At 34.7% G+C, this 21,454-nt stretch overlaps 1 protein-coding gene across 1 annotated transcript in view; it reads right to left on the reverse strand.

Annotated features, from left to right (window-relative positions):
- Positions 1 to 21,454, reverse strand: part of side-IV (sidestep IV transmembrane protein) — a 747,480-nt gene that overhangs the window by 406,978 nt on the left and 319,048 nt on the right. Inside the window, exon 4 of the mRNA XM_072534629.1 lies at positions 8,482 to 8,685. Within this exon, the coding sequence (XP_072390730.1) occupies positions 8,482 to 8,685 (204 nt within the window). The remainder of the gene's footprint in view (positions 1 to 8,481; positions 8,686 to 21,454) is intronic.

The following is a 21,454-nucleotide window of genomic DNA, read 5'->3' on the forward strand; positions in this document are numbered from 1 at the left end:
CTTGGCTATACGTTCGACGACATCACTGATACCTGTTCTTTTCCTTAAGTCTTGATTCCTTATTTTGTCTTTTTTTGTCACGCCGAGAATTGATCTTTTCATGCGCCTTTGTGCCACTCGCATTTTTAGTGCTTTTGTTTTTGTGAGCGTGAGAGTTTCTGCTCCGTATGTCATAATAGGAAGAACGCATTGGTCAAATGTCTTCCGTTTCATAGCTATCGGGATGTTGCTCTTAAAGATGTCTCTTATTGAACCATACGCCGCCCAATCCAGTGTTATTCGTCTTTGAAATTCGCAGGTCTGGTTGTCCTTGCCTATTTTGATGCCGCCACATATGTCCTTCAAAACTTTTTTTTGAAAAATTCGTAGTACCTCTTCATCTCAGGTCGTCATTGTCCATATGTCCGATCTGTAAGTGAGCACTGTGCGTATTATAGTTTTATAAAGTTTGGACTTTGTTGCTCTTGATATATTTCTCGCTTTGGCTAGGCCGAAATAACAGCAGTTAGCCATTTATATTTTTTTATTATTGCTTTGGACGTGTTGTTTTTGCAGTTAACTTCATCACATCACCACATCGTCGAAAGGTACTTTGTACAAGTAAATGTTCACCAACCATTGAACTTCTACCTACAGGATCAGTAGACACTTTTCGTTCTTCAATCTTGTTTATTTTACGAAATGTTGTCGTTACAGGATATCTTCGTTTTGTACTCGAAAAAATACTTGTAAGCTAATTGACAAAAAAGCACTCTTCCACCGTTATTTTGTTGCCCGTTATTTTGTTGCATTCTTGATATAGCCTAAATATATTGATATATATTTTTTTTGTTTTCTATGAGTTAATCCAGAAGTTTACTGTTTTTTGCGGCGTTTTAAGTACGTGTGTAGTTAGTTTATTCCCAAATCTCTCATAACTTTTCCTAACGCTAAGTTGAACTACTCCCTGGCGCAGTCCTGTGTTAGTTGTAGATGGTTCTTAAAGACCCCTTTGTGTATAGGACATATTATTGCAGTATTCCAATCTTCTGGTAAGGCGCGTTCTTGCCATACTTGTATTAATAGTAGGTGAAAGAAGGTTACAAATGTTTGTATAAGGAAATATAGCGGTTGCCTTTCAACGAAATCGTACACAAAGCTTCAAAATGTGGTCCTCAAAATCGTTTTAAGCCTTAACTGACGGTAAGGCTCTGAATTTTTTAGTTATAATAAAGCCTAGTTAGGAACTATACAACAAATCTTTATGTTTCCCTTTTTCTCTTATTTCTCTGTCAATTAGCAAGAGCCCCTCACAGCCAATACAGTCTTTTCAGGTATCAGCTGAATACGATAGGCATGTGCCATAGGAATAACGGCAGAACATATACTGTGCGACTTTATGGCAATTTTTTGCAAACAGCATTTTAAAAGGGTTTACTCTTATACCCCTTGTAAAACAAATTTTTTTTATCTCGAAGTAAAAAGAGGCTGATAGCCTATGTTCGAATAAATCCATTCAAACATGGAAAAATTATTTATTAATATTTTTAATTTAGTATTTAACTCCACACTTTTGTAACTCCCCTCTGTAAACATATAAATGACAATATTGTCAACATTGCTTAGTTTTATAGTGTTTGTGCGCTTACGACTCTTCCAAGAAAGACTCTCCGAAAAATTAGGCACCCCGCCTACATTCCAGAGCGAATTGAGACGGGGACGAAGCAACATCTCTGTTTGGCAGAAGTCCTCAAAAATCCGTCAAGGATTTACTCCTCACAAAGTTATACTGTGCTCTCCAAATCGGTGAACGATTTGTCCCGCTGTTGATATACAGCAATTAATTATAATCATAGATATATAAATATTGATTATATTACAGTAGGGCCCTTTTTGTATAAGTTAGAAGTGTTAAGTTTTCACATAGTTCTCTGGGTAGCCTTTGACAAATGGTTGCCACATCTCCACATCTCTTAATCCAGGATCTTCGTGATAGTGACTTGAATGGACAATAACTAACACAGACGTTTTTGAAAGACTTGTTAACTAGTAAGTAGTAAGTAGTATTTAGTAATAGGAATTTTGTTTAGTTTTTTATGTATTTATACTGATTTTATTTATGCTATTTGTTTTGTTCCTTTCTCTTTAATACATCGTTTTGTACCTTTGGATAGCTTTTTGAACTGTTAGTGTTTAAGACATTCTTAAATTACAGGTAAGAGCTCTCATATTTAGTATCCAGCAACCTATGTTATACTCTCTCTCTCATTTTACGACATTCTTCATGTTTGTCCTATTGTGTAGATACTAATTTTATCTACATAAAGTGGTCCTTGTAGTAGAATCTTGAGGCTCTTCTCTACCTGTAATCTCTTTCTTAGCACTTTGGTTCAAAACCCCACAAAAATATCTTATATTTTTCTCCACTTTTCTCCCTCCCACTCTCCCATTTTCATTTTTTTAGTTTTCTTTATCTCTCATAGTTTTGCCAAAAACCGGCAACGTCGCATGCATAGCCGATTCATACGTCTGCTAAATCTTTCGTCTTTTATCTCATTGCTTTGAAACACCACGTGTTGTCCTATTGTGTAGATACTAATTTTATCTACAGCCTATACGAACAATCTAGCTGCCTGTTCAAACTATAAAACATAAATTACAAATTGTACCATTTTTCCAAACTTTAAGAAACTCGACATCATAATATAGAATAAACATATTTAGCTTGTTTAGTGTAGAATAAACAAGTTTTCTTAAAATGATATTATTCTAATATTCAAGATACTTGCTGTTTATTACAGCCTAAAACTGCTTGATAGCAATGATAAGGCTGTGGGTTTTTTATTTTACTATTTTAGTCACAACTTTTTACAGTGTAATAGCAAAAATATTAACACTTACAACTTGGCATCCTTTTTGCATGTTTGCTCATCGTTTTTCAAGCTCTCTTCTAAAATGCACTAATTTTGCATGCAGAACAAACCTTTCATTCTTCCTAAGTTATTCTGCTTACATTAGGGTTAACTTAGAAAATCGTTTTAAAGCAATCCTCAGAAAGACGGCTGGTTGATAGGAACGAGTACACTAGGTATAAAAGCAAATAAATTGCATGGCTTAGTTTAATTTATTGCCCGGCTGATTAAACGTTGGAGGTTTTTACCGGAGCCCTTAATTTTATTACGAAATGTACTTCCAACAGTATAAGTTATTCACTTTGGAAAGCATGTACACTGATACACCTACAGGTAAGTCCACTTTATGTACGCGCAGTAGAGTATAACTTGTATATATGACTACTTTGAAATTATTTATGCAGCGATTTTTTTTTTCGTCGGTTGTAAATAATGTTAAAAGTTCTCCAAGTGCTTTTAACTCAATCTACAAGGGTTTTTAATTCAATTTTAAATTAGTTAATTCTAAGATTAAGAACCAAGTTAAAGGGACAATATAAATAAGAGAAAATGATAGTATAGTTCTATCCAATCGCAGTAAAAAAGTTTTTGAAGTTTTCACGAGAACTATGACGGTTTGTTGATTTTTAGACACTTTTGACAATTTCTCGATACTCTTCCAATGTTTTTCTCGCTTACTAGTTGGTGAAGCATTAACGGCGCATTATCTGTGACATATAAAAAGTAAATACTTCTTTAACATTTTCTCCTTACTACTTTAAAGCTTTTGGTGCGTTTTCATCACTTTTTCGATATTCTTCACATTATTTTATATTAGTGGTAACTCAGCGAGGCAATTAAATGAAAATGTAAATTATAATTTTAATTTAGAATTGCTAAAAAACAGAGTACTGGTGACAACTTTTAGGAAAAAAGAAATAAGGACAAACATAGTTTAGAAATAATAAATATGGAAGCCTGCGAAAACTACTAACATATCCTTATGTCAGTTTAAAAAGAAACCCTCACACAACTTACAGAAAAAAGAAAATCTTAGATGAGAGTAAAAATTCTGGACCTTATAAAAAAACGAAGAAAACATAAAGCAAAAGACCTTAATAAATACAAAAAATTAAAGGCAACATCAAAAAAAAATATTCGAGAGGTAAAAAGTCGCTTTCGAACAAATGAAAGGAAATAGCAAACCTGGATAAAAACTATGATGGTTTCAATTTTCACAAAAAAATCAAAGAAATACAAGGTTCTAGAAATATCACAAAAACAAATATCCTTCAAAATGATCAAGAAAATATAATTACTGATGTGAAGGAGATATTTCGTCAACGGATCAATTACTTTCAACAACTATACAATGATGCAAGAGAAGAAATGTCATTAGAAACCACACGGGATAAAGGACTACCAACATTACGAGACAAAGTCATATATATCATCAAAAACACAAAAGACAACAAAGCTACTGGACCAGATAACGTTTCCATCGAATTATTAAAACTCATTTCTATGAAAATGTTATTAGCGTAAAGATTAAACTCTTTAACCCCTAAAAGCCCAAGGGTGGGTAAAAAATGTTCATCTAATGCGCATTCCCTTGTAACATATTTATTACGTGTTCCAAATTTTTTTTTTAATTTTTATTTTTAAAACACGGCCTTATACCAAAAAATATTAATGTGGTTCTAATGATATTTTTAAAACTAAAATTAATATCTTGAGTTAAATGTGGGTGAGCTCAAAATGGCTGTTGACTCTTGGCTAATAGCTTCGCTTCTTTGTTTTGTAGGAATGCGAAGGAGCTGTTAGTGCTTGTTTATATGTTGTGCTAGGAAGTAGTGAACGCAAAATGATTTAAAATAGGTAAGTATTTGTTAGAACGTGAGTTGGAATTAGAAATAGAGAAGGTGCAGAATCGTGCTAGTGATTCAGACATTGAGTATGGCGATAACGATTCCGATGTAAGCGAAATAGAAAATTTTATTTTTCCAGATTTCAACAACGAAGATTTTAAAATTAATTATTTTCAGAATGACAACTTAGATGCAATTCCTGTGCATCAGTATGTGAGGAAAACAAGTAGAGCATATTTGGCTTACCCTCCAAGAATTAATAGACAACCGAAGCAGAACATCTTCTGAAAACGAGGAGATCTTCGTCATGAAAATATTTTTACGTCTATTACAAAGTTACTTTTAAAATTTTTCCACGATGACATAATCGACGTAATTATCCGCCACACCAATAAGGAAAGTGAAGGAAGTGACAGTGAAAGGAAGAACGTGGAAAAAATCGATACATCTGAATTACTGGCTTTTACTAGTACATTTATTTCATTATATATTATTGGTCACCATTTTGGTAATATGAGGCCGTGAACCATGGTATAGACAAATGACGTCTTCGTCCTATTTCTTAAAGGAGCTTGTTCCATGTTTTATTATACAGGTTTCTGTTAATATGAACTCTAGGTGATGTAAACTCTTGGAGCAAGGGTTCTTCATAGTTAAAAAAAATGTTTTTTTTACCGGACGCTGATTACATTTGGACAGATTGTTAATAACAAACGCCATTTTCAAGTCACAATAATTAAAATCACAGTTAAATACAAATGAGGACCCTAGAAGTAAAGGGGTATAAGTCACAAAAAGTAAATTTTGAGTAAACGCCGTTCAAAGTTGAGCATGTAATTGCCATGATTTTTTAATGCTAGTTGTTCTTCTCCAATTAACTAACTATAGGCATCCAGATTTAGCCATACGGCTTACACTCCCTCTAAGGAGAAAATTCACTTATCTCAGATACCTACAGTATCAAAAGGATTGAGCTCTGGTGGGACTCTTTCCATGTTATCGAGTCCTAGGTGACTTGGTATGTCGGTGTATCTCCCAAAAATTTTCGTACGCATCTGGACGTCGAAAGTAACACAGCTTTCTGCATAATCTTATATAGATGTTCATTTAGACCCAGCTTTTTTATGTTTTCTAGGAGGCTCTTCGGGATGACTCCAGTGGTAGAAAGAATAATAGGTATTGTCTGGGTACTTTCCATTCTACTGTAGGCATTATTATTATTATTATTATTATTATTATTTGTACCAAAAATCATAATTTCATTGACTTTACTCATGTTGGAGCTATTTTTAGGTTTCGAAGTAGCACTTGTTCCCCTTTACTTCTAAAAAATGCAACATAAATGTAAATAAATTATAAAGTTTTTATACAAATTTATTCTTTATCATAACACTAATACATAGTTGACTTATGATTCGTCAATATCAGTATCGTAATGTTGATCCAAATCGTCATTTTCGACTTCTACTTCTTCTGAGTTTGCTAGTTCTCAAGCTTGTTGATCACCATATCGCAGATTTGTGAAGAACTCATGGTAAATTGTAGGTACGTAGTTGAGTAACTGTTGAAGATTTAAATATTTAGCTTGCTTAATGAGAGGCCTTATGTCAATCGGTACTGGCAAGAGATCTGACAGGACAGAATTTTTGCCAGTTCGAGTAGGTCTCATAGATAGCTCACTAACCTTTTCTTTGCTACCTCTAGCTGTTTTCTTGTAAAACTGGGTGAAAGGTTTGTCCTGCTGAAAATCAAACCATTGCATACTCTGTATTCCGTTTCCGCTCTTTTTTAAGTATGGCGCAACTGTTTGGAAGTCTAAAATATCGTCATTTTTCATCTGTTCTGTAAAGAACTTTCTACTTGTAGAAAGTGACCAGCTCCATCCAATGTTGATGTACATACAGTTCCTTTTTGGCTCTTTTCTTTTTTAACTCTATCAAACCAAAGTTTTGGTTACACTCATTATAAGAATGACGACTTATAAGCAAACGATGATCTAACGATGTTTCTTGCAATGTAGAGCCAAAATTTGACTGTCAGATGACTCTTGTTTTGGCCTCCACAATTTTCACTAAATGCAAAACCGATGCAACACCAAGTGGTGTCTACATTGTTAACTCCTCTAGTCTTAATTAGTTCTGAGTTGGGGATTATTGAGCTGGGTCCTCTTGAGTTAAAGAGGTAGGGCGCGTCTCAATCTTTTGATGCTGGGCCTGAACCAAGGGACGGGATATCACGGTTTGCGATATAGCGCCTGTTTCACTCAGGGACTTAACACGACGTCAGATATTTTAAACATCTTGGTTGTGCTCAATATATTGGAAATGGCATTCAGAAAGTCGAAGTTAAAGCAAGTATCGGATGGGTAGCAATGGAATTCAGTGGGTCCTACTCCATTAGAGAAAGCTAGATTTTTAACTTTTGGGCAGCGTATGCCGAGGGGGCGGTAACCTAATAGGTTTTGGTTTACCCTATTATTTGCGTCATTATGTTTAAACTTTACAGGTAGGGTCCAGGATTGGCGTCTTAAGCAGACTTTCGTACTGCATGAGCTAACACATCTACACAGGGAATTTCTTCATAGAGGTTGTGCAGATGGTCATTGACGATTTCGACTGGAAGGGCGAGGGTGCCATAGTAGCACACATGGAGGGAGGCTTCTATATATTTAAGGAGACAAGATGATATTTCCTGATATCCACGTGACGCCTGACCTTCGTGCCACATGAAGAAATGGGTCGTTTTAGTCAAAGATGATCCCAATTTTGCTAGCATCCTTTAGGTCATGACACTCATCTTTTGCGGTTCTTATGACTTCCGCCTTACGCAAGTATAAGTCTTTTTCTCTCTGAGCTAAAGCTTTTTCTTCTGACAAACCGTGATTTTTTTTATCTAAAATTTGTCACAGGTGTCTATACTTGGCCTTTTGACACTAAGGTTAAACTGAATATTAAAAATATTTCTGTTAAAGCTTTCCTTTACAGGTTCTTTCCGTTTTTCCTCCTAACAGAAATCACAATTAATTTTGTACATTATTTTCAAATTGACACTCCTGAGGAAGATACCTCCTATTCGGAGTCTTATTTCTAGTGTAGTGGCTTGTGTACCTGGGGAATTTATTAATATGCTCTTTTGTGATTTCAATTGCCCTTTCAGAAATTTTATTCGGGGGGGATGATTTCCATTCAAATTAATATTGTTTTAGAGAAGCTATAACATTACTACCCATCCAAAATGATAACAAACTCAACTAACCGTCGGACACAGTGGAACAAGGGTACAAGTACACTTGTACCTCTTCTCTTCCAAGCCCTACTCCTAGTTGGCTTGGAGGTTAAGTAACTTGCCGCTAGAACGCAGTACATGCTAGACTTATCGCTTAGATTTCTTTACCTCCAAATATAATAAAAGATTTCCAGTCCGGCGATGCAGTTATCTCAATATTTACAAAAATGTCACTTATACCCGTTTACTTCTAGGGTCCTCAAATGATAAAAACTGATAAGTGTGACGTTTACAAACATAACTAACGTTGCAGAATGTCAGTTAAGTAATTACAATTGTTTCCAAGGCTAATCTGACCAAAGATAAAGTTTCATTGAAGAAGCGTATAATTATTGGGTAGTACATATTTATATACCGTGAACAATTTTGAATGACAATTTAAACATTCTTCAATAGTTGTAAATACTTCACAAAAAAATGAAAAATATATATTTTTAGAAACTTATATATTTACTTACAATTAATATCTAGGACAGCCGCTTTCGTCTCAGCCGGGACGAGATTATTGTTGCTCGCTTGGCAAATCAGTCTTGCGTGTAAATGTTGGCGCCCAACATTTGGAAATGTTACGTGGTTCACTACCGTACCGTCTGATCTTACTTCGTATGAGTCATCGATTACTGTATTTTCTAGGAACCACGTCACCTTTGGTTTCGGACGACCTAAAACAAGCAGATCCAAAACTTAGTTGCTAAGAAATTACAAAACTTTATAAAAATATATTTACATAAATCTGTATTTATGTGAATATTATAGTTGTTCTAGGAAATATGAAAAAATAGATTCAAAAACAAAAAAGCTAAATTTATAGAGAGCAAGGAAAACAGAAAATCTTCGCAAAGGAATTCGTCAAAAATATATTTTATAACATTACTTAATCCTAGGATGCATTACTAAACCGTTCTTTACATTAACATTTTTTAATAATACGTTAAAACACACAAAAGTAAAAAAATCTTAATTCAACAATATGTTTTACATAGGGTAAATTAAGGAATATTCGTGATATAGGTAAGTTCGTGATAAATTTCTAATAATTCGTCACGATCTAGCCTATTGCATTATAACAGCAGTTTTGTTGCAGTCTGTAGCGGAAAGACTCGACAACCTTCCCCACCACTGCAAGTCAAGTTTGCGAAGCTCTGCTGAACCGGGATAAAAGTGATAAAACTTATTTTTCAGTGTTATTCCTTGGGTTGACGAGAGAGCTTGAAATCTGAAGTGCATTCGTTGTTTTATTATTTATAGTGAATATTGCAAAGGTAAGTTTGTAAAAATTACGTATGCTGTTGCTTATAAGCTGCTTAGTATCCCTGTTAAGTGATACAGACAATTTTCGCCAACAGTCTTCTGAAATAGCTTAAGTTGTGAGGCGGTTTTCTTACGAATTTTAACGTTTGTTTGCGCGGTAAAATGTAGCTAATTATTCGCGGTGTATTTACTCTAGCTTTATTTGGATTTTTATCATAGATATAATAAATACGTAAACTATAAATATAAATAATAAATATTATGAAGATTTTCTAACATCCAGGGTATCACGAACTTACCTGTGTCTTTTTTTTCAGAATTCAAAATGCCTAAAATATCCAAAGGAAAATATCGCCAATATGAAATCTCCGATTTATTAGAAGCCTCAAGACATGTAAGAGTAGAGAAACTATCCATCTACAGGGCAAGTAAACAAAGTGGAGTACACTGAAAGATTTTCTAAGTAGAAATGGAGATGACAATCACCAAGGTGCCAAACTAGGAAGGTTTGCCTCCGAACCGTTTGCTCTTACTGCAGAAGTTGAAACTCAGTTGTTTAATTACATTATAAAAATGCAAGAATTGGGTTTTGGTTTGACGGTGCAGATGATAAGAAAGGTAGCCTTTCGATTCAATCTCTCGCTTTCGAAAAAGCGATTCAATCTAACACTGCGTGTTCCTTAAAATTTGGCTGCATACAGAACTTCAATGTCAAATAATGAAATACTGGGGGATTTTTATACAAAATTAGAAACATTAATGGTAGACTTAAAGTTCAGAATAATCCCGATTGTCTCTGGAATTGCGATGAAACCGGACTAACTTACGTGTTAAAACCAAGTAAAGTCGTTACCTAGGTTGGAAAACGTTATGTCTACATAAGAGCATATGCAGATAGAGGCGAATCTCAAACCATAATGGGATGTATTTGTGCCAATGAAACATGGATTGCACCGTTTATAATTTTCAAAGGGGTTCGATGGAACGATAATTTAAACAAAGATTGCCTACCAAATACACAAGTACAACTTTCTCCAAAAGGATGGATCAACAGTGAGATCTTTTTGGAGTGGTTTTAATTCTTTATTGCCTTAATTCCCTCTGCCCGACCAGTAATTTTATTAATGGGTTCCCATGCATCACACATCAATCCGGCAGTTATATCTCTTGCGTCTCAAAATGGTGTTTATTTATTTACATTTCCGGCCCACACTAGCCATTTGTTACAGACACTTGATATAGGTGTTTATAAGTCTTTAAAGGCTCATTAAGCCAAAAGCTTAAATGCTTGTATGAAAGATAATGCAGAGAAGCCCAATGGAACCAATTTTCACAACATACTGAATCCGGCATACATTTCAAGTTTTTCCGCACCAAACATTACAAATGCGTTCAGAAAATCTGGGATATGCCCCTTTGATAGAAATGCCATTCCTAAGGAAGCTCTTGCACCTTCCCTACTCACTTCTAATGAGATACCTAATCAATGTGCAGGAGCTCCTACTCAACAAAATCCATTTGGCAACATATTGTCTCTTCCAACAAAGCCAGTTGCTGCAAATTTGAATAGAAAGAAACGAGATTCAAGAGCAAAGTGCCTTAATTCTAAAAGTGTTGTGCCTGCTTCAATAAGCGATACAGCATGTACGTCATTACCATGTGTATTAGGCCTCAATCCTGAAAGTGTTGTTCCTTCTTCATCAATTCATGCACCATCTACGTCATCATCCTGTGCTTTAGCCCCAACCAATCAAAAACCTAAGAAAGTGGTTTTTTAAGATAATGAATGGGACTGCAAAATGTGTGGTAATAGTTATTCACTAGATGTCAGAACAAAAAATGGTGCAAAATGGGTCCAGTGTTCCTACTGCTTGATTCCATGTTATGTGCCAATCGTCTGATGCCGAAGAGGACGTTTTTATATGCAAGATGTGTGGAAACAATAAAGACACGATTAATGATTCTGAAGATCTTGTTAGCTAGTTATTTGTCTACCACCTGCTTTTGTTTTTAATTAGTTTAGTTTTGTTTAATTTTTTCAAAATATGGATTTATTTTCTTGTGTTAAAGAATTCTAATTTTGTTTTGATTTGTTAAGAAATTACCTAATAAATAACTTTTGATTATTAAACAAATTTTATAGGCACAAATTGGATTGTCACGAATTTACCTTACCGCTATCACGAAATTGAATATCCATATCACGAAATTATGTTACCTGAACAAAATTTTAAAAAATATATAAATTAATAAACTTTATATTTTACACAAATTAGTAACTTGAAACTGTTTCCTTACTTTACCCTACATACATTAAATGTTCTTTGCAAATCATTGTTTTAAACGTATATTCAGCAATGTATTAGTTATAAACATTCTAATAATAAGCGTCTTTGGAGTTTGAAATATAAATTGATTTTAAAGAGGTCGCTCTAATACCTGGACTTCTGATATGGAACAAATATGACATTCCGATAATATACTATATACATACACTTCACATTTACTAACACTACCTATCATATCTTACATTTATATGCACATAAATTTCGACACAGAAAGAGCTTTAAAAGACCTAAAAAAATAAAGCTTCAGGACACGACGGTGTAATTGCCGAGCCTCTAAAAACGAGCCAGACATTAACAATTCCTATACTAAGAGAGCTATTCAATAGATGTCTTCATAATAGCAAGATCCCTAAAGACTGTAACGAGAGTCTAGTAATACTCTTACACAAAAAAGGGGACAAATTTGGTCTACAGAATTATAGACCTATATCGTTGCTCAGTCAAGTATACAAACTATATATGAGAATTATTAACAATCGATTAACCTACAAAATGGACAATTACCAACCGGTTGAACAAGCTGGCTTCCGCAAAAGGATATAGTACATCAGACCATCTGCTGACAATGAGAACATTGATAGAGAAGGCAAATGAATACCAACTACCCGTATTTCTTACCTTCGTTGACTATGAAAAGGCGTTCGATAGTATCGAGATGTGGGCCATAGAACAAGCTATTAATAATTGAGATATAGGCAATTAATACATAATATATATAAAAATGCAACTATGATAGCACAACTAGACGAAAATACAAATCTCATCCCCATTAAGAGAGGAGTGAGACAAGAAGAAGTAATATCGCCAAAGCTTTTCAACCTAGCCCTAAAAGACGTCTTCAAAACTACAAATTGGTCAACTTATGGCATTAATATTAATGGCAACAAGTTAAACCACCTCAGATTCGCTGACGACATAGTGATTATAGCGAGCACATTCGAGGAACTGCAAATTATGATGAGGGAACTAGCAGCCAGCTCCCAATACGTCGACCTAAAAATGAATATGAAAAAACCAAAATGACAAACACAGATGACCCCAGACGTATAACTATAAATGGCAGTGAGATAGAACAAACCCAGCAATATATCTACCTAGGCTAAATCCTGAAACTTGACAAAGAGAACGAAAGTGCGGAAATTACTAGAAGAGCAAGACTAGCATGGGCAGGATTTGGAAAACTTAGTTGGATACTTGAGGAACCGCAAAATATCCCAATACTTGAGGAGCACAGTGTTCAACCAATGCATCCTTCCATGACATATAGATGTCAAACCTGGACCCTAACGAAGGCAAACATGAATAAACTAGCCACAACAGAAAGAACAATGGAAAGAGTAATGTTAGGTATTCGACTGTCAGATAAAAAGAGGAACGACTGGGTAAGATCCAAAACAAAAGTCGAGGACATAACAACAAAAATTGCCAAACTTAAATGGAGCTTCACGGGCCACACTGCTAGACAAAAAGACTAACGTTGGAATACTACAATACAACATTGGAGACCTTACGAAAGTAAACAACTAAGAGGAAGACCACAGATGGGATGAGTTGATGACAATAAAGGAATAGCAGGAACAAATTGGAAATATGTTGCTCAGGATAGACACCGATGGAAGGAGTTGGGAGAGGTCTATGTCCAAACATGGACGACAGAAGGTTAAGAAGAAGAAGAAGAAAGTGAATTAGAACACTTAGTTATAAATCAGGCTCAATGATTTTTTACACTTTAGTCTTTGAGTTTGTTAATGGTTGAATGGTACGTTTTACGTACAGAGCAATGTACTAAACTATTACTTCACTGATGATATTTCTAAATCACAATAAATATCTTTGTTTGCCACGAACAATGGGGCGTCTGTTATAGAGCGTAACAATTGGATTAAAATGTTTCCATTATGGATAAATTGTTTTTTTGCTGTTGAATCTCATAGCTGCATCGCATAGGTCCAGAGAGGTTTGAGTATTGTATTGTATACCAACAGTTTTTCACGAATGGATAACTTCGATGTTCTGCCAAGTATCCAATAATGTTTACGACATTTTATGTTCAACTGTTAGCGCTTTTCCATATCTGGGTTTTTCATGTCAAAGTTTTTCTAGATGCATTTCAAGGTATTTAACGCTGTCAGCTTGTCGAATTGCTTTGTTATTTGTTGTTGTGATTTATAATTATTGATCTTTGTGCACTATATCTTTGTCAACTTTTCAATGTTACTTATATGCCTTTGAAGAGATTCGTTAGTAGTTGCGGGATGATTATCTGTGACTAATATAGCAGTGTCGTCTGCGAATATTGTGATCGCTAGATTTTCGTTTGTTGGTATGTCGTGCGTAAATATCAAAAATAATGTAGGACCCAGAATACTACCTTGAAGGACTCCAGATAGTATTGGATATATTTTTGATATTTCTGATTCATACTTAACACGGTAGTATCTTCCTTCTAAATATGATTTTAGTAAAGTAAACATTAAATATGGAACTATTGTGTTTATTTTGAAGAACAACCCTTGATGGCAGACTTTAACAAAGGCATAACTGACGTCAAGAAAGAGTGCAGAGCAGTATTTTTTTCCTCAAAAGTTTTATTCACTATATCAACGATTCTATGTACTTGTTCTATTGTTGCATACTTCTCTCTGAAACCAAACTGATGATCCGGGAAAAGATTATATTTATGTATTGTCGCTATTATCTTCTCAAATAGTTTAGCAACGACCGTTAAGAGACTAATAGGACGATAAGAGGTATGTTTTTGCAAATAAATGCATTACACTTAGCACCAACGCGTTCGCATTCTCGATCCTTTTTGGATGGACACATCGAGTTCTTGTTTTTTTCACAATTTTGGTGACATCGGGCTCTCATTGAAGTTGCCAATTTTCCCAAATTTTCTCATGTCTTCAAAAATATACTTTTGGAGTTTTCCGTTTTCCGCTCTTCTTTTCATATAGGGCAAAATTAATTCTCTGGACAGTTCCAGTGGGAATAATCTCCGTTTATTATTTCGGTTATTCTTATAGTGTAGGAGTATAAACGAACAATAATTAACATAGGCTCAGAAGAAATTCTGGACATAACCGACTATGAAATAATAATAGCCCCAAATCAACTACAAACGAATAAATGTCCGGGAGAGGATAAAATTACCGTTGAAATATTGAAAATAGGTAGCAGAAAAATTGAACAGATATTAAATATTTTATTTAATAAAGTAATTGATGAAGGAAATATTCCTCAAAAATGGTACAACTCCGAAGTCATTCTACTATTCAAGAAAGGAGACAAAGCAAACATCGAGAATTACCGACCAATATCCTTGCCATCACATCTGTATAAATTACTAACTAAAATCATAACCAACCGCCTAACACATAAGCTCGATTTCTATCAACTTGTCGAGTAGAGTGGATTCAGAAAACATTTTAGTAAAATAGACCACTTGCACACCGTAATAACACTGATAGAAAAATGCACCAAGTATAATGTTCCAATTCATATGGCATTTGTGGATTTCCATAAAGCATTTGATTTCTTCGAATTATGGACAGTGCTTAAATCTCTAGAAAATGCACGTATAGATTCAAGATACACTAACATAATTAAAAACATATATGAAAATACCAACATATTTCGGTAGCTTTTTCTCTTATGCACTAACCCTTTATTTAAGACATATTTTAAGTTATGATCAAAATCTTTTAACAGCGAAAGTAATACATCAAACTAAGTTACAACACTAGCTCTAATATCTCTAATAAACTAATCATTTTCAACAGCAGTTCCACACAAAACCTCCCACTGTAAAACGCAATTTAGCTTGACAAGGTCGTCGTTGGGTTAAAAAAGTCCTTATTAAGAAAGGTTCGTGTCTACGTTTTTTTACACTTTGTTACCCTGTCCGGCGACGTTTTTCGATAAGTATCCATTTAAGAAGCTCCACAGTATCTTTTTTTGTTAAAAGATGAAACGGACAGGTCATTATTTTCTTACATTTCAAAGGCACCAAAAAAATCACAATAGAAAAGACGAAGCTTATTCTAGCATATATAGCAACTTATTCAACTAGTTGAAAAAGTGGTTGATTTATAAGTGTTCCGTATATTTGTCGTCTCGATCAAGAAGACATAAAAGAAATATACACCTTTCCACTTTTTTCTATGGTATATATCGCTCTCATTATTGAAACTAATTGTTACATAAATTAAACATATGTTACATTAATAATGTTACATAAATTATGTGGTCACTAATAAAAATCTTTGTTTTTCTAGGAAACTCAATATTTTGCTATTTATTTGATAGCTTTACCAGGAGTACACTGTAAAACAATTTGAACATTACAAAAAACTGATGTAAAAATGGATTTAAAAACACTAACAGAAATTAAAAGTTTTCATAAATAAAAACTGACATTGAAGTATATAAAATATTGAATCTCAAGATTAAACTGTCTTAAGCATGTTCTTTACAGCAATACGATAAAAAAAAATTAAAATTACTTGAAATGTAAAAATAAAAATAACGATAAGATTAACGTTAGAAGAATGATATTTCTTAGATAAATTATTAAAGTTGGTTGTTATTAAGGTAAATGTTGGCTGTTTTGAATATTTATAAATTTTGTTCAATATATTACAATACAATATGTTTTGATAGGTATATATTACAATATAATATATTATAATATTATGGATTATAATAATATTATTGTTAAGAAAGATTTATCCCATATAGGAAAAGTCCATTGACGAAAAAGATAGTGAAGTTTGAAACGTCAAAAAATTATTATATACTTGTCAGTTAGTTATATGGTATTGTCATATTGTTGGTGTTGAATAAATTTAATTTTCAAGAAGTGTAACATTGGTGACAGCGGTGGGATAAAGAAATATTTAGCAGTTGTTAATGGTAAATACAAGATCCACTGAGTTTGACAAAGAAATGGATACGTCCGGACCCCCTGCATGGTTTTTAAAAATGAAAGAAGATGAAGAGAAGCACCGCATGGTACCTGCATGGTTTTTAAAAATGAAAGAAGATGAAGAGAAGCGTAGACAAGAAGAGAAAGCGGAAAATGAGAAGCGTAGGCAAGAAGAGAAAGAGGAGAAGGAGAGGCGTAAAAAAATAGAGGTAGAAATCATAGATGGTTTATCCAAAATTCACGAAAATTTTCAGTTAGAGATAAGTCAAATCACTAGTAGAATAGATAAGTTAGAAGAAAAACAAAACAATTTTGAAAATAAAATAGAACAACAACAAAATGATTTGAAATCTAATTTACAAATACAAATAGTTGAGTTAGAAAACAAGATTAATACACAAGCTTCTTTACCTAATGTTTCAGTAACTAACGTCGAATCTAAACAAACAGCTTCATCACCTTCCATAATTGAACTAGGTACAATTGGAACTAGTAAATTTTTAAAACCACCCACATTCGATGGTCAGACAGCATGGGAAACTTATCGTTTTCAATTTGAAGCTGCAGCTAGAGCAAATGGCTGGAATAAAAAAGAAATGGCAGCTTCTTTGGTGGTGTCGCTTCGAGGACAGGCAGCAACCGTTTTGCAATTCCTTCTCCAAGATGCACCCAGTTATACCTCTCTCGTTGAAGCTTTAGAGACAAGATATGGCCAACAGCATCTAAAGCAGGTTTTCCAAAGTCAGCTAAAAATTCGATATCAAAAACATAACGAAAGCCTGCAAGAATTTGAAGCCGACATTAAAAGACTATTGCACTTGGCATACCCCCAGGCACCTAAAGATTTTCTGGAACAAATTGGAATACAGGCATTCATAGATGGACTACAGGATGTTGAAATGCAACAAGCTCTCCGATTACAACATCACAAATCGCTAAATGGAGCACTAGTCTCAGCCCAGGAGTATGAAGCGGCAAAAAGCATTTCCAAATCTCGCCCAAAATTAAGAGAAATAAGATTTCAAGAAAATGAAGAAATCATAACCGCAGATAAACAAGAACCTATTTTATCCCAAATTTTAAACATACTGCAAAATCTTCAACAAAAACCTCGAAATGAAAATAGAAGATGTTTTAATTGCGGGAGAATAGGACATTTTCAAAACAATTGCAGAAGCCGATCCCAAACAAGGCGAAAACATCCAAAGTATGAGGCTAGAAAGTCGCCTAGATCGACATCCAGAAGCCCATCACATAGTCCTATTAGAAATACTAGTAGAGATAGGTCTCTAAGAAATCGATCTCCCACAACTGAGCACAGATACGCAAACAATAGCCAGGGAAACGAATAAAAGTCGACACTAAGGGGCGGGCGTCGGCTGTATCTAATAAAAGCCCCCAAATTCACACTTATACTTTACATAAAAATGAACAGAATTTATTACTTAAGGGCTACGTTGAGAATCAAACATGCACCTTTATTATTGATACCGGTGCAACCAGATCCTTTATTCGAACCGGATTTCTGAATGAGAAACTACAACCCACTAAAACAAACTTAGTTCTTGAAACAGCTTCAGGCCACACTATTCCGATTCATGGAGAGATAACGGCAACCATACAGATTGGTAACACCTTGATAAAACACATTTTCCTTGTAGCCGATATTAAAGACGAATGCGTTCTTGGGATGGATATTATGCAGAACAAATTTATCATAGATCTTCAAAATAAAATTTTGTTAATTGAAAATGAAGAAATTGTCCTAAATTTGGAAGAATCGGTACCTCAAGTAAGAGTTATAGTAAGCGAGGATACCGAAATTCCTCAAAATTCTGAAAGTATCATCCTGGCGAGACTGAGTCAAAAACCTGAAGGTCTACATTTCGGCGTTGTGGAAAGCGATGAACTAGTTAGTGATGGAATTTTGATAGCCAGATGCCTTATTAATGTAGATGAGATGATTCCAGTAAGGGTTGCTAATTTGTCTAAAAAGCCTTTTAAATTGAAGAAAGAACAACAAATAGCATTCTGTACACCAATAGAAAAAATAAGCAAGTGCGAAAAATATTTAAAAAAGAATACAGCTTCCAGTAACCCAGTTGACGCTAGCCTAGTGAAACAACTAATCAAAAATGTTGACCACTTATCAACTAAAGAATTAAACAAAATTAACGAATTTATTAATGAAAACTACGACATTTTTGAATCCGAGAAATCTACAGGGCGTACTAGTTTAGTTCAACATAGAATTTATACTGGAGATGCAAGACCAATTCGTCAAGCGCCACGGAGATTGCCATTTGCTAGACAAAAAGAAGTTGAAAACATAATACAAGACATGATAAATGCTGATATTATCGAAGAAGCTTCGGGCCCCTGGTGTTCACCAGTAGTCTTAGTAACTAAGAAAGATGGATCTACTCGCTTTTGTGTAGACTACAGAAGATTAAACCAGGTTACACAAAAAGATAGTTATCCGTTGCCACGAATAGATGATACACTAAACACTCTATCAGGTGCTAAATGGTTTTCTACCCTAGATTTAAAAAGTGGCTACTGGCAAGTAGAAGTACATCCTGATGATCGAGACAAAACTGCTTTTTCAACTGGCTGTGGTTTCTACAGGTTTCAGGTTCTACCATTTGGTCTGTGTAATGCTCCAGCTACGTTTGAACGTCTAATGGAGATGGTTTTAAGAGGACTTACCTGGAAAACGTGTCTAGTATATCTTGATGATATAATGATTATGTCCAAAACGTTTGACGAACATCTGAAAAACTTAAGCGAGGTATTTGATAGATTGAGAAATGCCAATTTAAAGTTAAATTATAAGAAATGTTCACTATTTCAAAGAGAGGCATACTATTTAGGACATATCGTTTCAGTAGAAGGAATTAAAACTGATCCAGAGAAGATTTCAGTTATTAAAGATTGGCCTAAACCAGGAAATAAAAAGGAAATTAGAAGTTTTCTTGGACTCTGTTCATATTACCGAAAATTTATTAAAGATTTTGGCCGCATAGCTAAGCCCCTTTATCGACTAACCGAAAACAACATTGAATTTGACTGGACACTGGATTGTCAAAATGCTTTCATAGATTTAAAAAAACGACTTACAACAGCACCAATTCTAGCATATCCACGAGAAGATGGTAAATTTCTGTTGGATTGTGACGCATCTCAGCATGGTATTGGCGCAGTATTATCACAAGAACAGGAAGGCGAAGAAAAAGTTATTGCATATTTTAGTAAAACAATGGGAAAGGCTGAAAAGAATTATTGTGTTACCAGAAAAGAGCTCCTAGCTATTATAAAAGCCCTAGAACATTTTCATACTTTTCTTTATAACAGAAATTTTATAGTTAGAACTGACCATAGCGCTTTACAGTGGCTAATGAATTTTAAGAAGCCAGAGGGACAAGTGGCTCGGTGGTTAGAGAGACTCCAACAGTATAACTTCGACGTAGTACATAGAAAAGGGCGTCTTCATAACAATGCCGATATTCTTTCTAGGCGACCCTGTTTGGAACGACAGTGCCAGTACTGTAAAAGACTTGAAGAGAAAGAGAACATAACCGAAGAAGTAAGTCTCCAGGTAACCACAGTTATACAAGAAGAAGATAATGATCAGACTTCCCTGGAAAACCTTAAAAAGAGTCAAAAGAAAGATAATGACTTAAAAGTCATACGAGAATGGCTTAAAAATGGAGTAAGACCTATTTGGCAGGAAATAACCAAATACAGTGGAACTATAAAAGCGTACTGGGCTCAATGAGAATCTCTGTATCTTTCCAATGGTCTATTATATCGGAAGTGGGAAAGTCCCGATGGAGTACGTATAGTTCAACAAGTGGTACTGCCGAAATCACACATTAAAAGTGTGTTGCAAGAACTTCATAGCAGCCTTTCTGGAGGACATTTTGGAGTCAAAAGAACACTGGCCAGAGTTCGAAACAGATTTTACTGGATCAATTGTCGCCGAGATGTAGAAGATTGGTGTAGGAAATGCGATTTATGTAATGGTAAAAAAGGTCCTAGAACAAGAAGTCGTGGTAAAATGGCACAATATCTTTCCGGAGAGCCTTTTGAACGACTTGCAGTGGATATTCTTGGTCCACTTCCGATGACAGAGAGAGGGAACAAGTACTTAATGGTAGCAATGGATTTTTTTTCAAAATGGCCTGAAATTGTACCCCTTCCTAATCAAGAAGCGACTACAGTAGCAGAAGCATTTATAACACACGTCGTATCAAGACATGGAGTTCCTTTAGAGTTACATTCTGATAAAGGACGAAATTTTGAATCAGAATTATGGCAAGAATTAATGAAAATCTTGGGTATTAAGAAAACTCGCACTACGCCACTCCATCCTCAATCAGACGGAATGGTCGAAAGACATAATAGAACTGTTTGTCAATACCTTTCAATGTTTGTCTCTGATAATCAAAAAGATTGGGATAGTTTAATTCCTCTATTCCTGTTAGCTTATAGAAGTTCCGAACATGAAGCAACTGGTTATTCTCCATCAATGATGATCACCGGAAGAGAAATGAAGCTTCCTCAAGATCTTATTTTCGGAAGATTGCCCCCCTGCGAAGAAGAACGTTCATTCCCGACCTACATTGAAAATTTAAAAGAAAAATTAGAAAAAGTCTACGAATTTGCTCGTAAAAGTTTGAAGCTTCAAAGTGATAAAGCCAAGGCCAGGCTCGACATACATGCTACTGGTACAACTTTCGCAAGAGGTGACCCAGTATGGTTATACAATCCCACACGTAAGAAAGGACTTTGTCCGAAACTTCAACGAAACTGGGAAGGCCCATACATCGTCCTGCAGAAAATAAATGATCTAATCTATCGCATCCAGTTTTCCGCTAGAAGTAAACCCAAGGTAGTTCATAT

The sequence above is a fragment of the Diabrotica undecimpunctata genome, chromosome 6 (assembly GCF_040954645.1).
Source record: "Diabrotica undecimpunctata isolate CICGRU chromosome 6, icDiaUnde3, whole genome shotgun sequence".
NCBI lineage: Eukaryota > Metazoa > Arthropoda > Insecta > Coleoptera > Chrysomelidae > Diabrotica > Diabrotica undecimpunctata.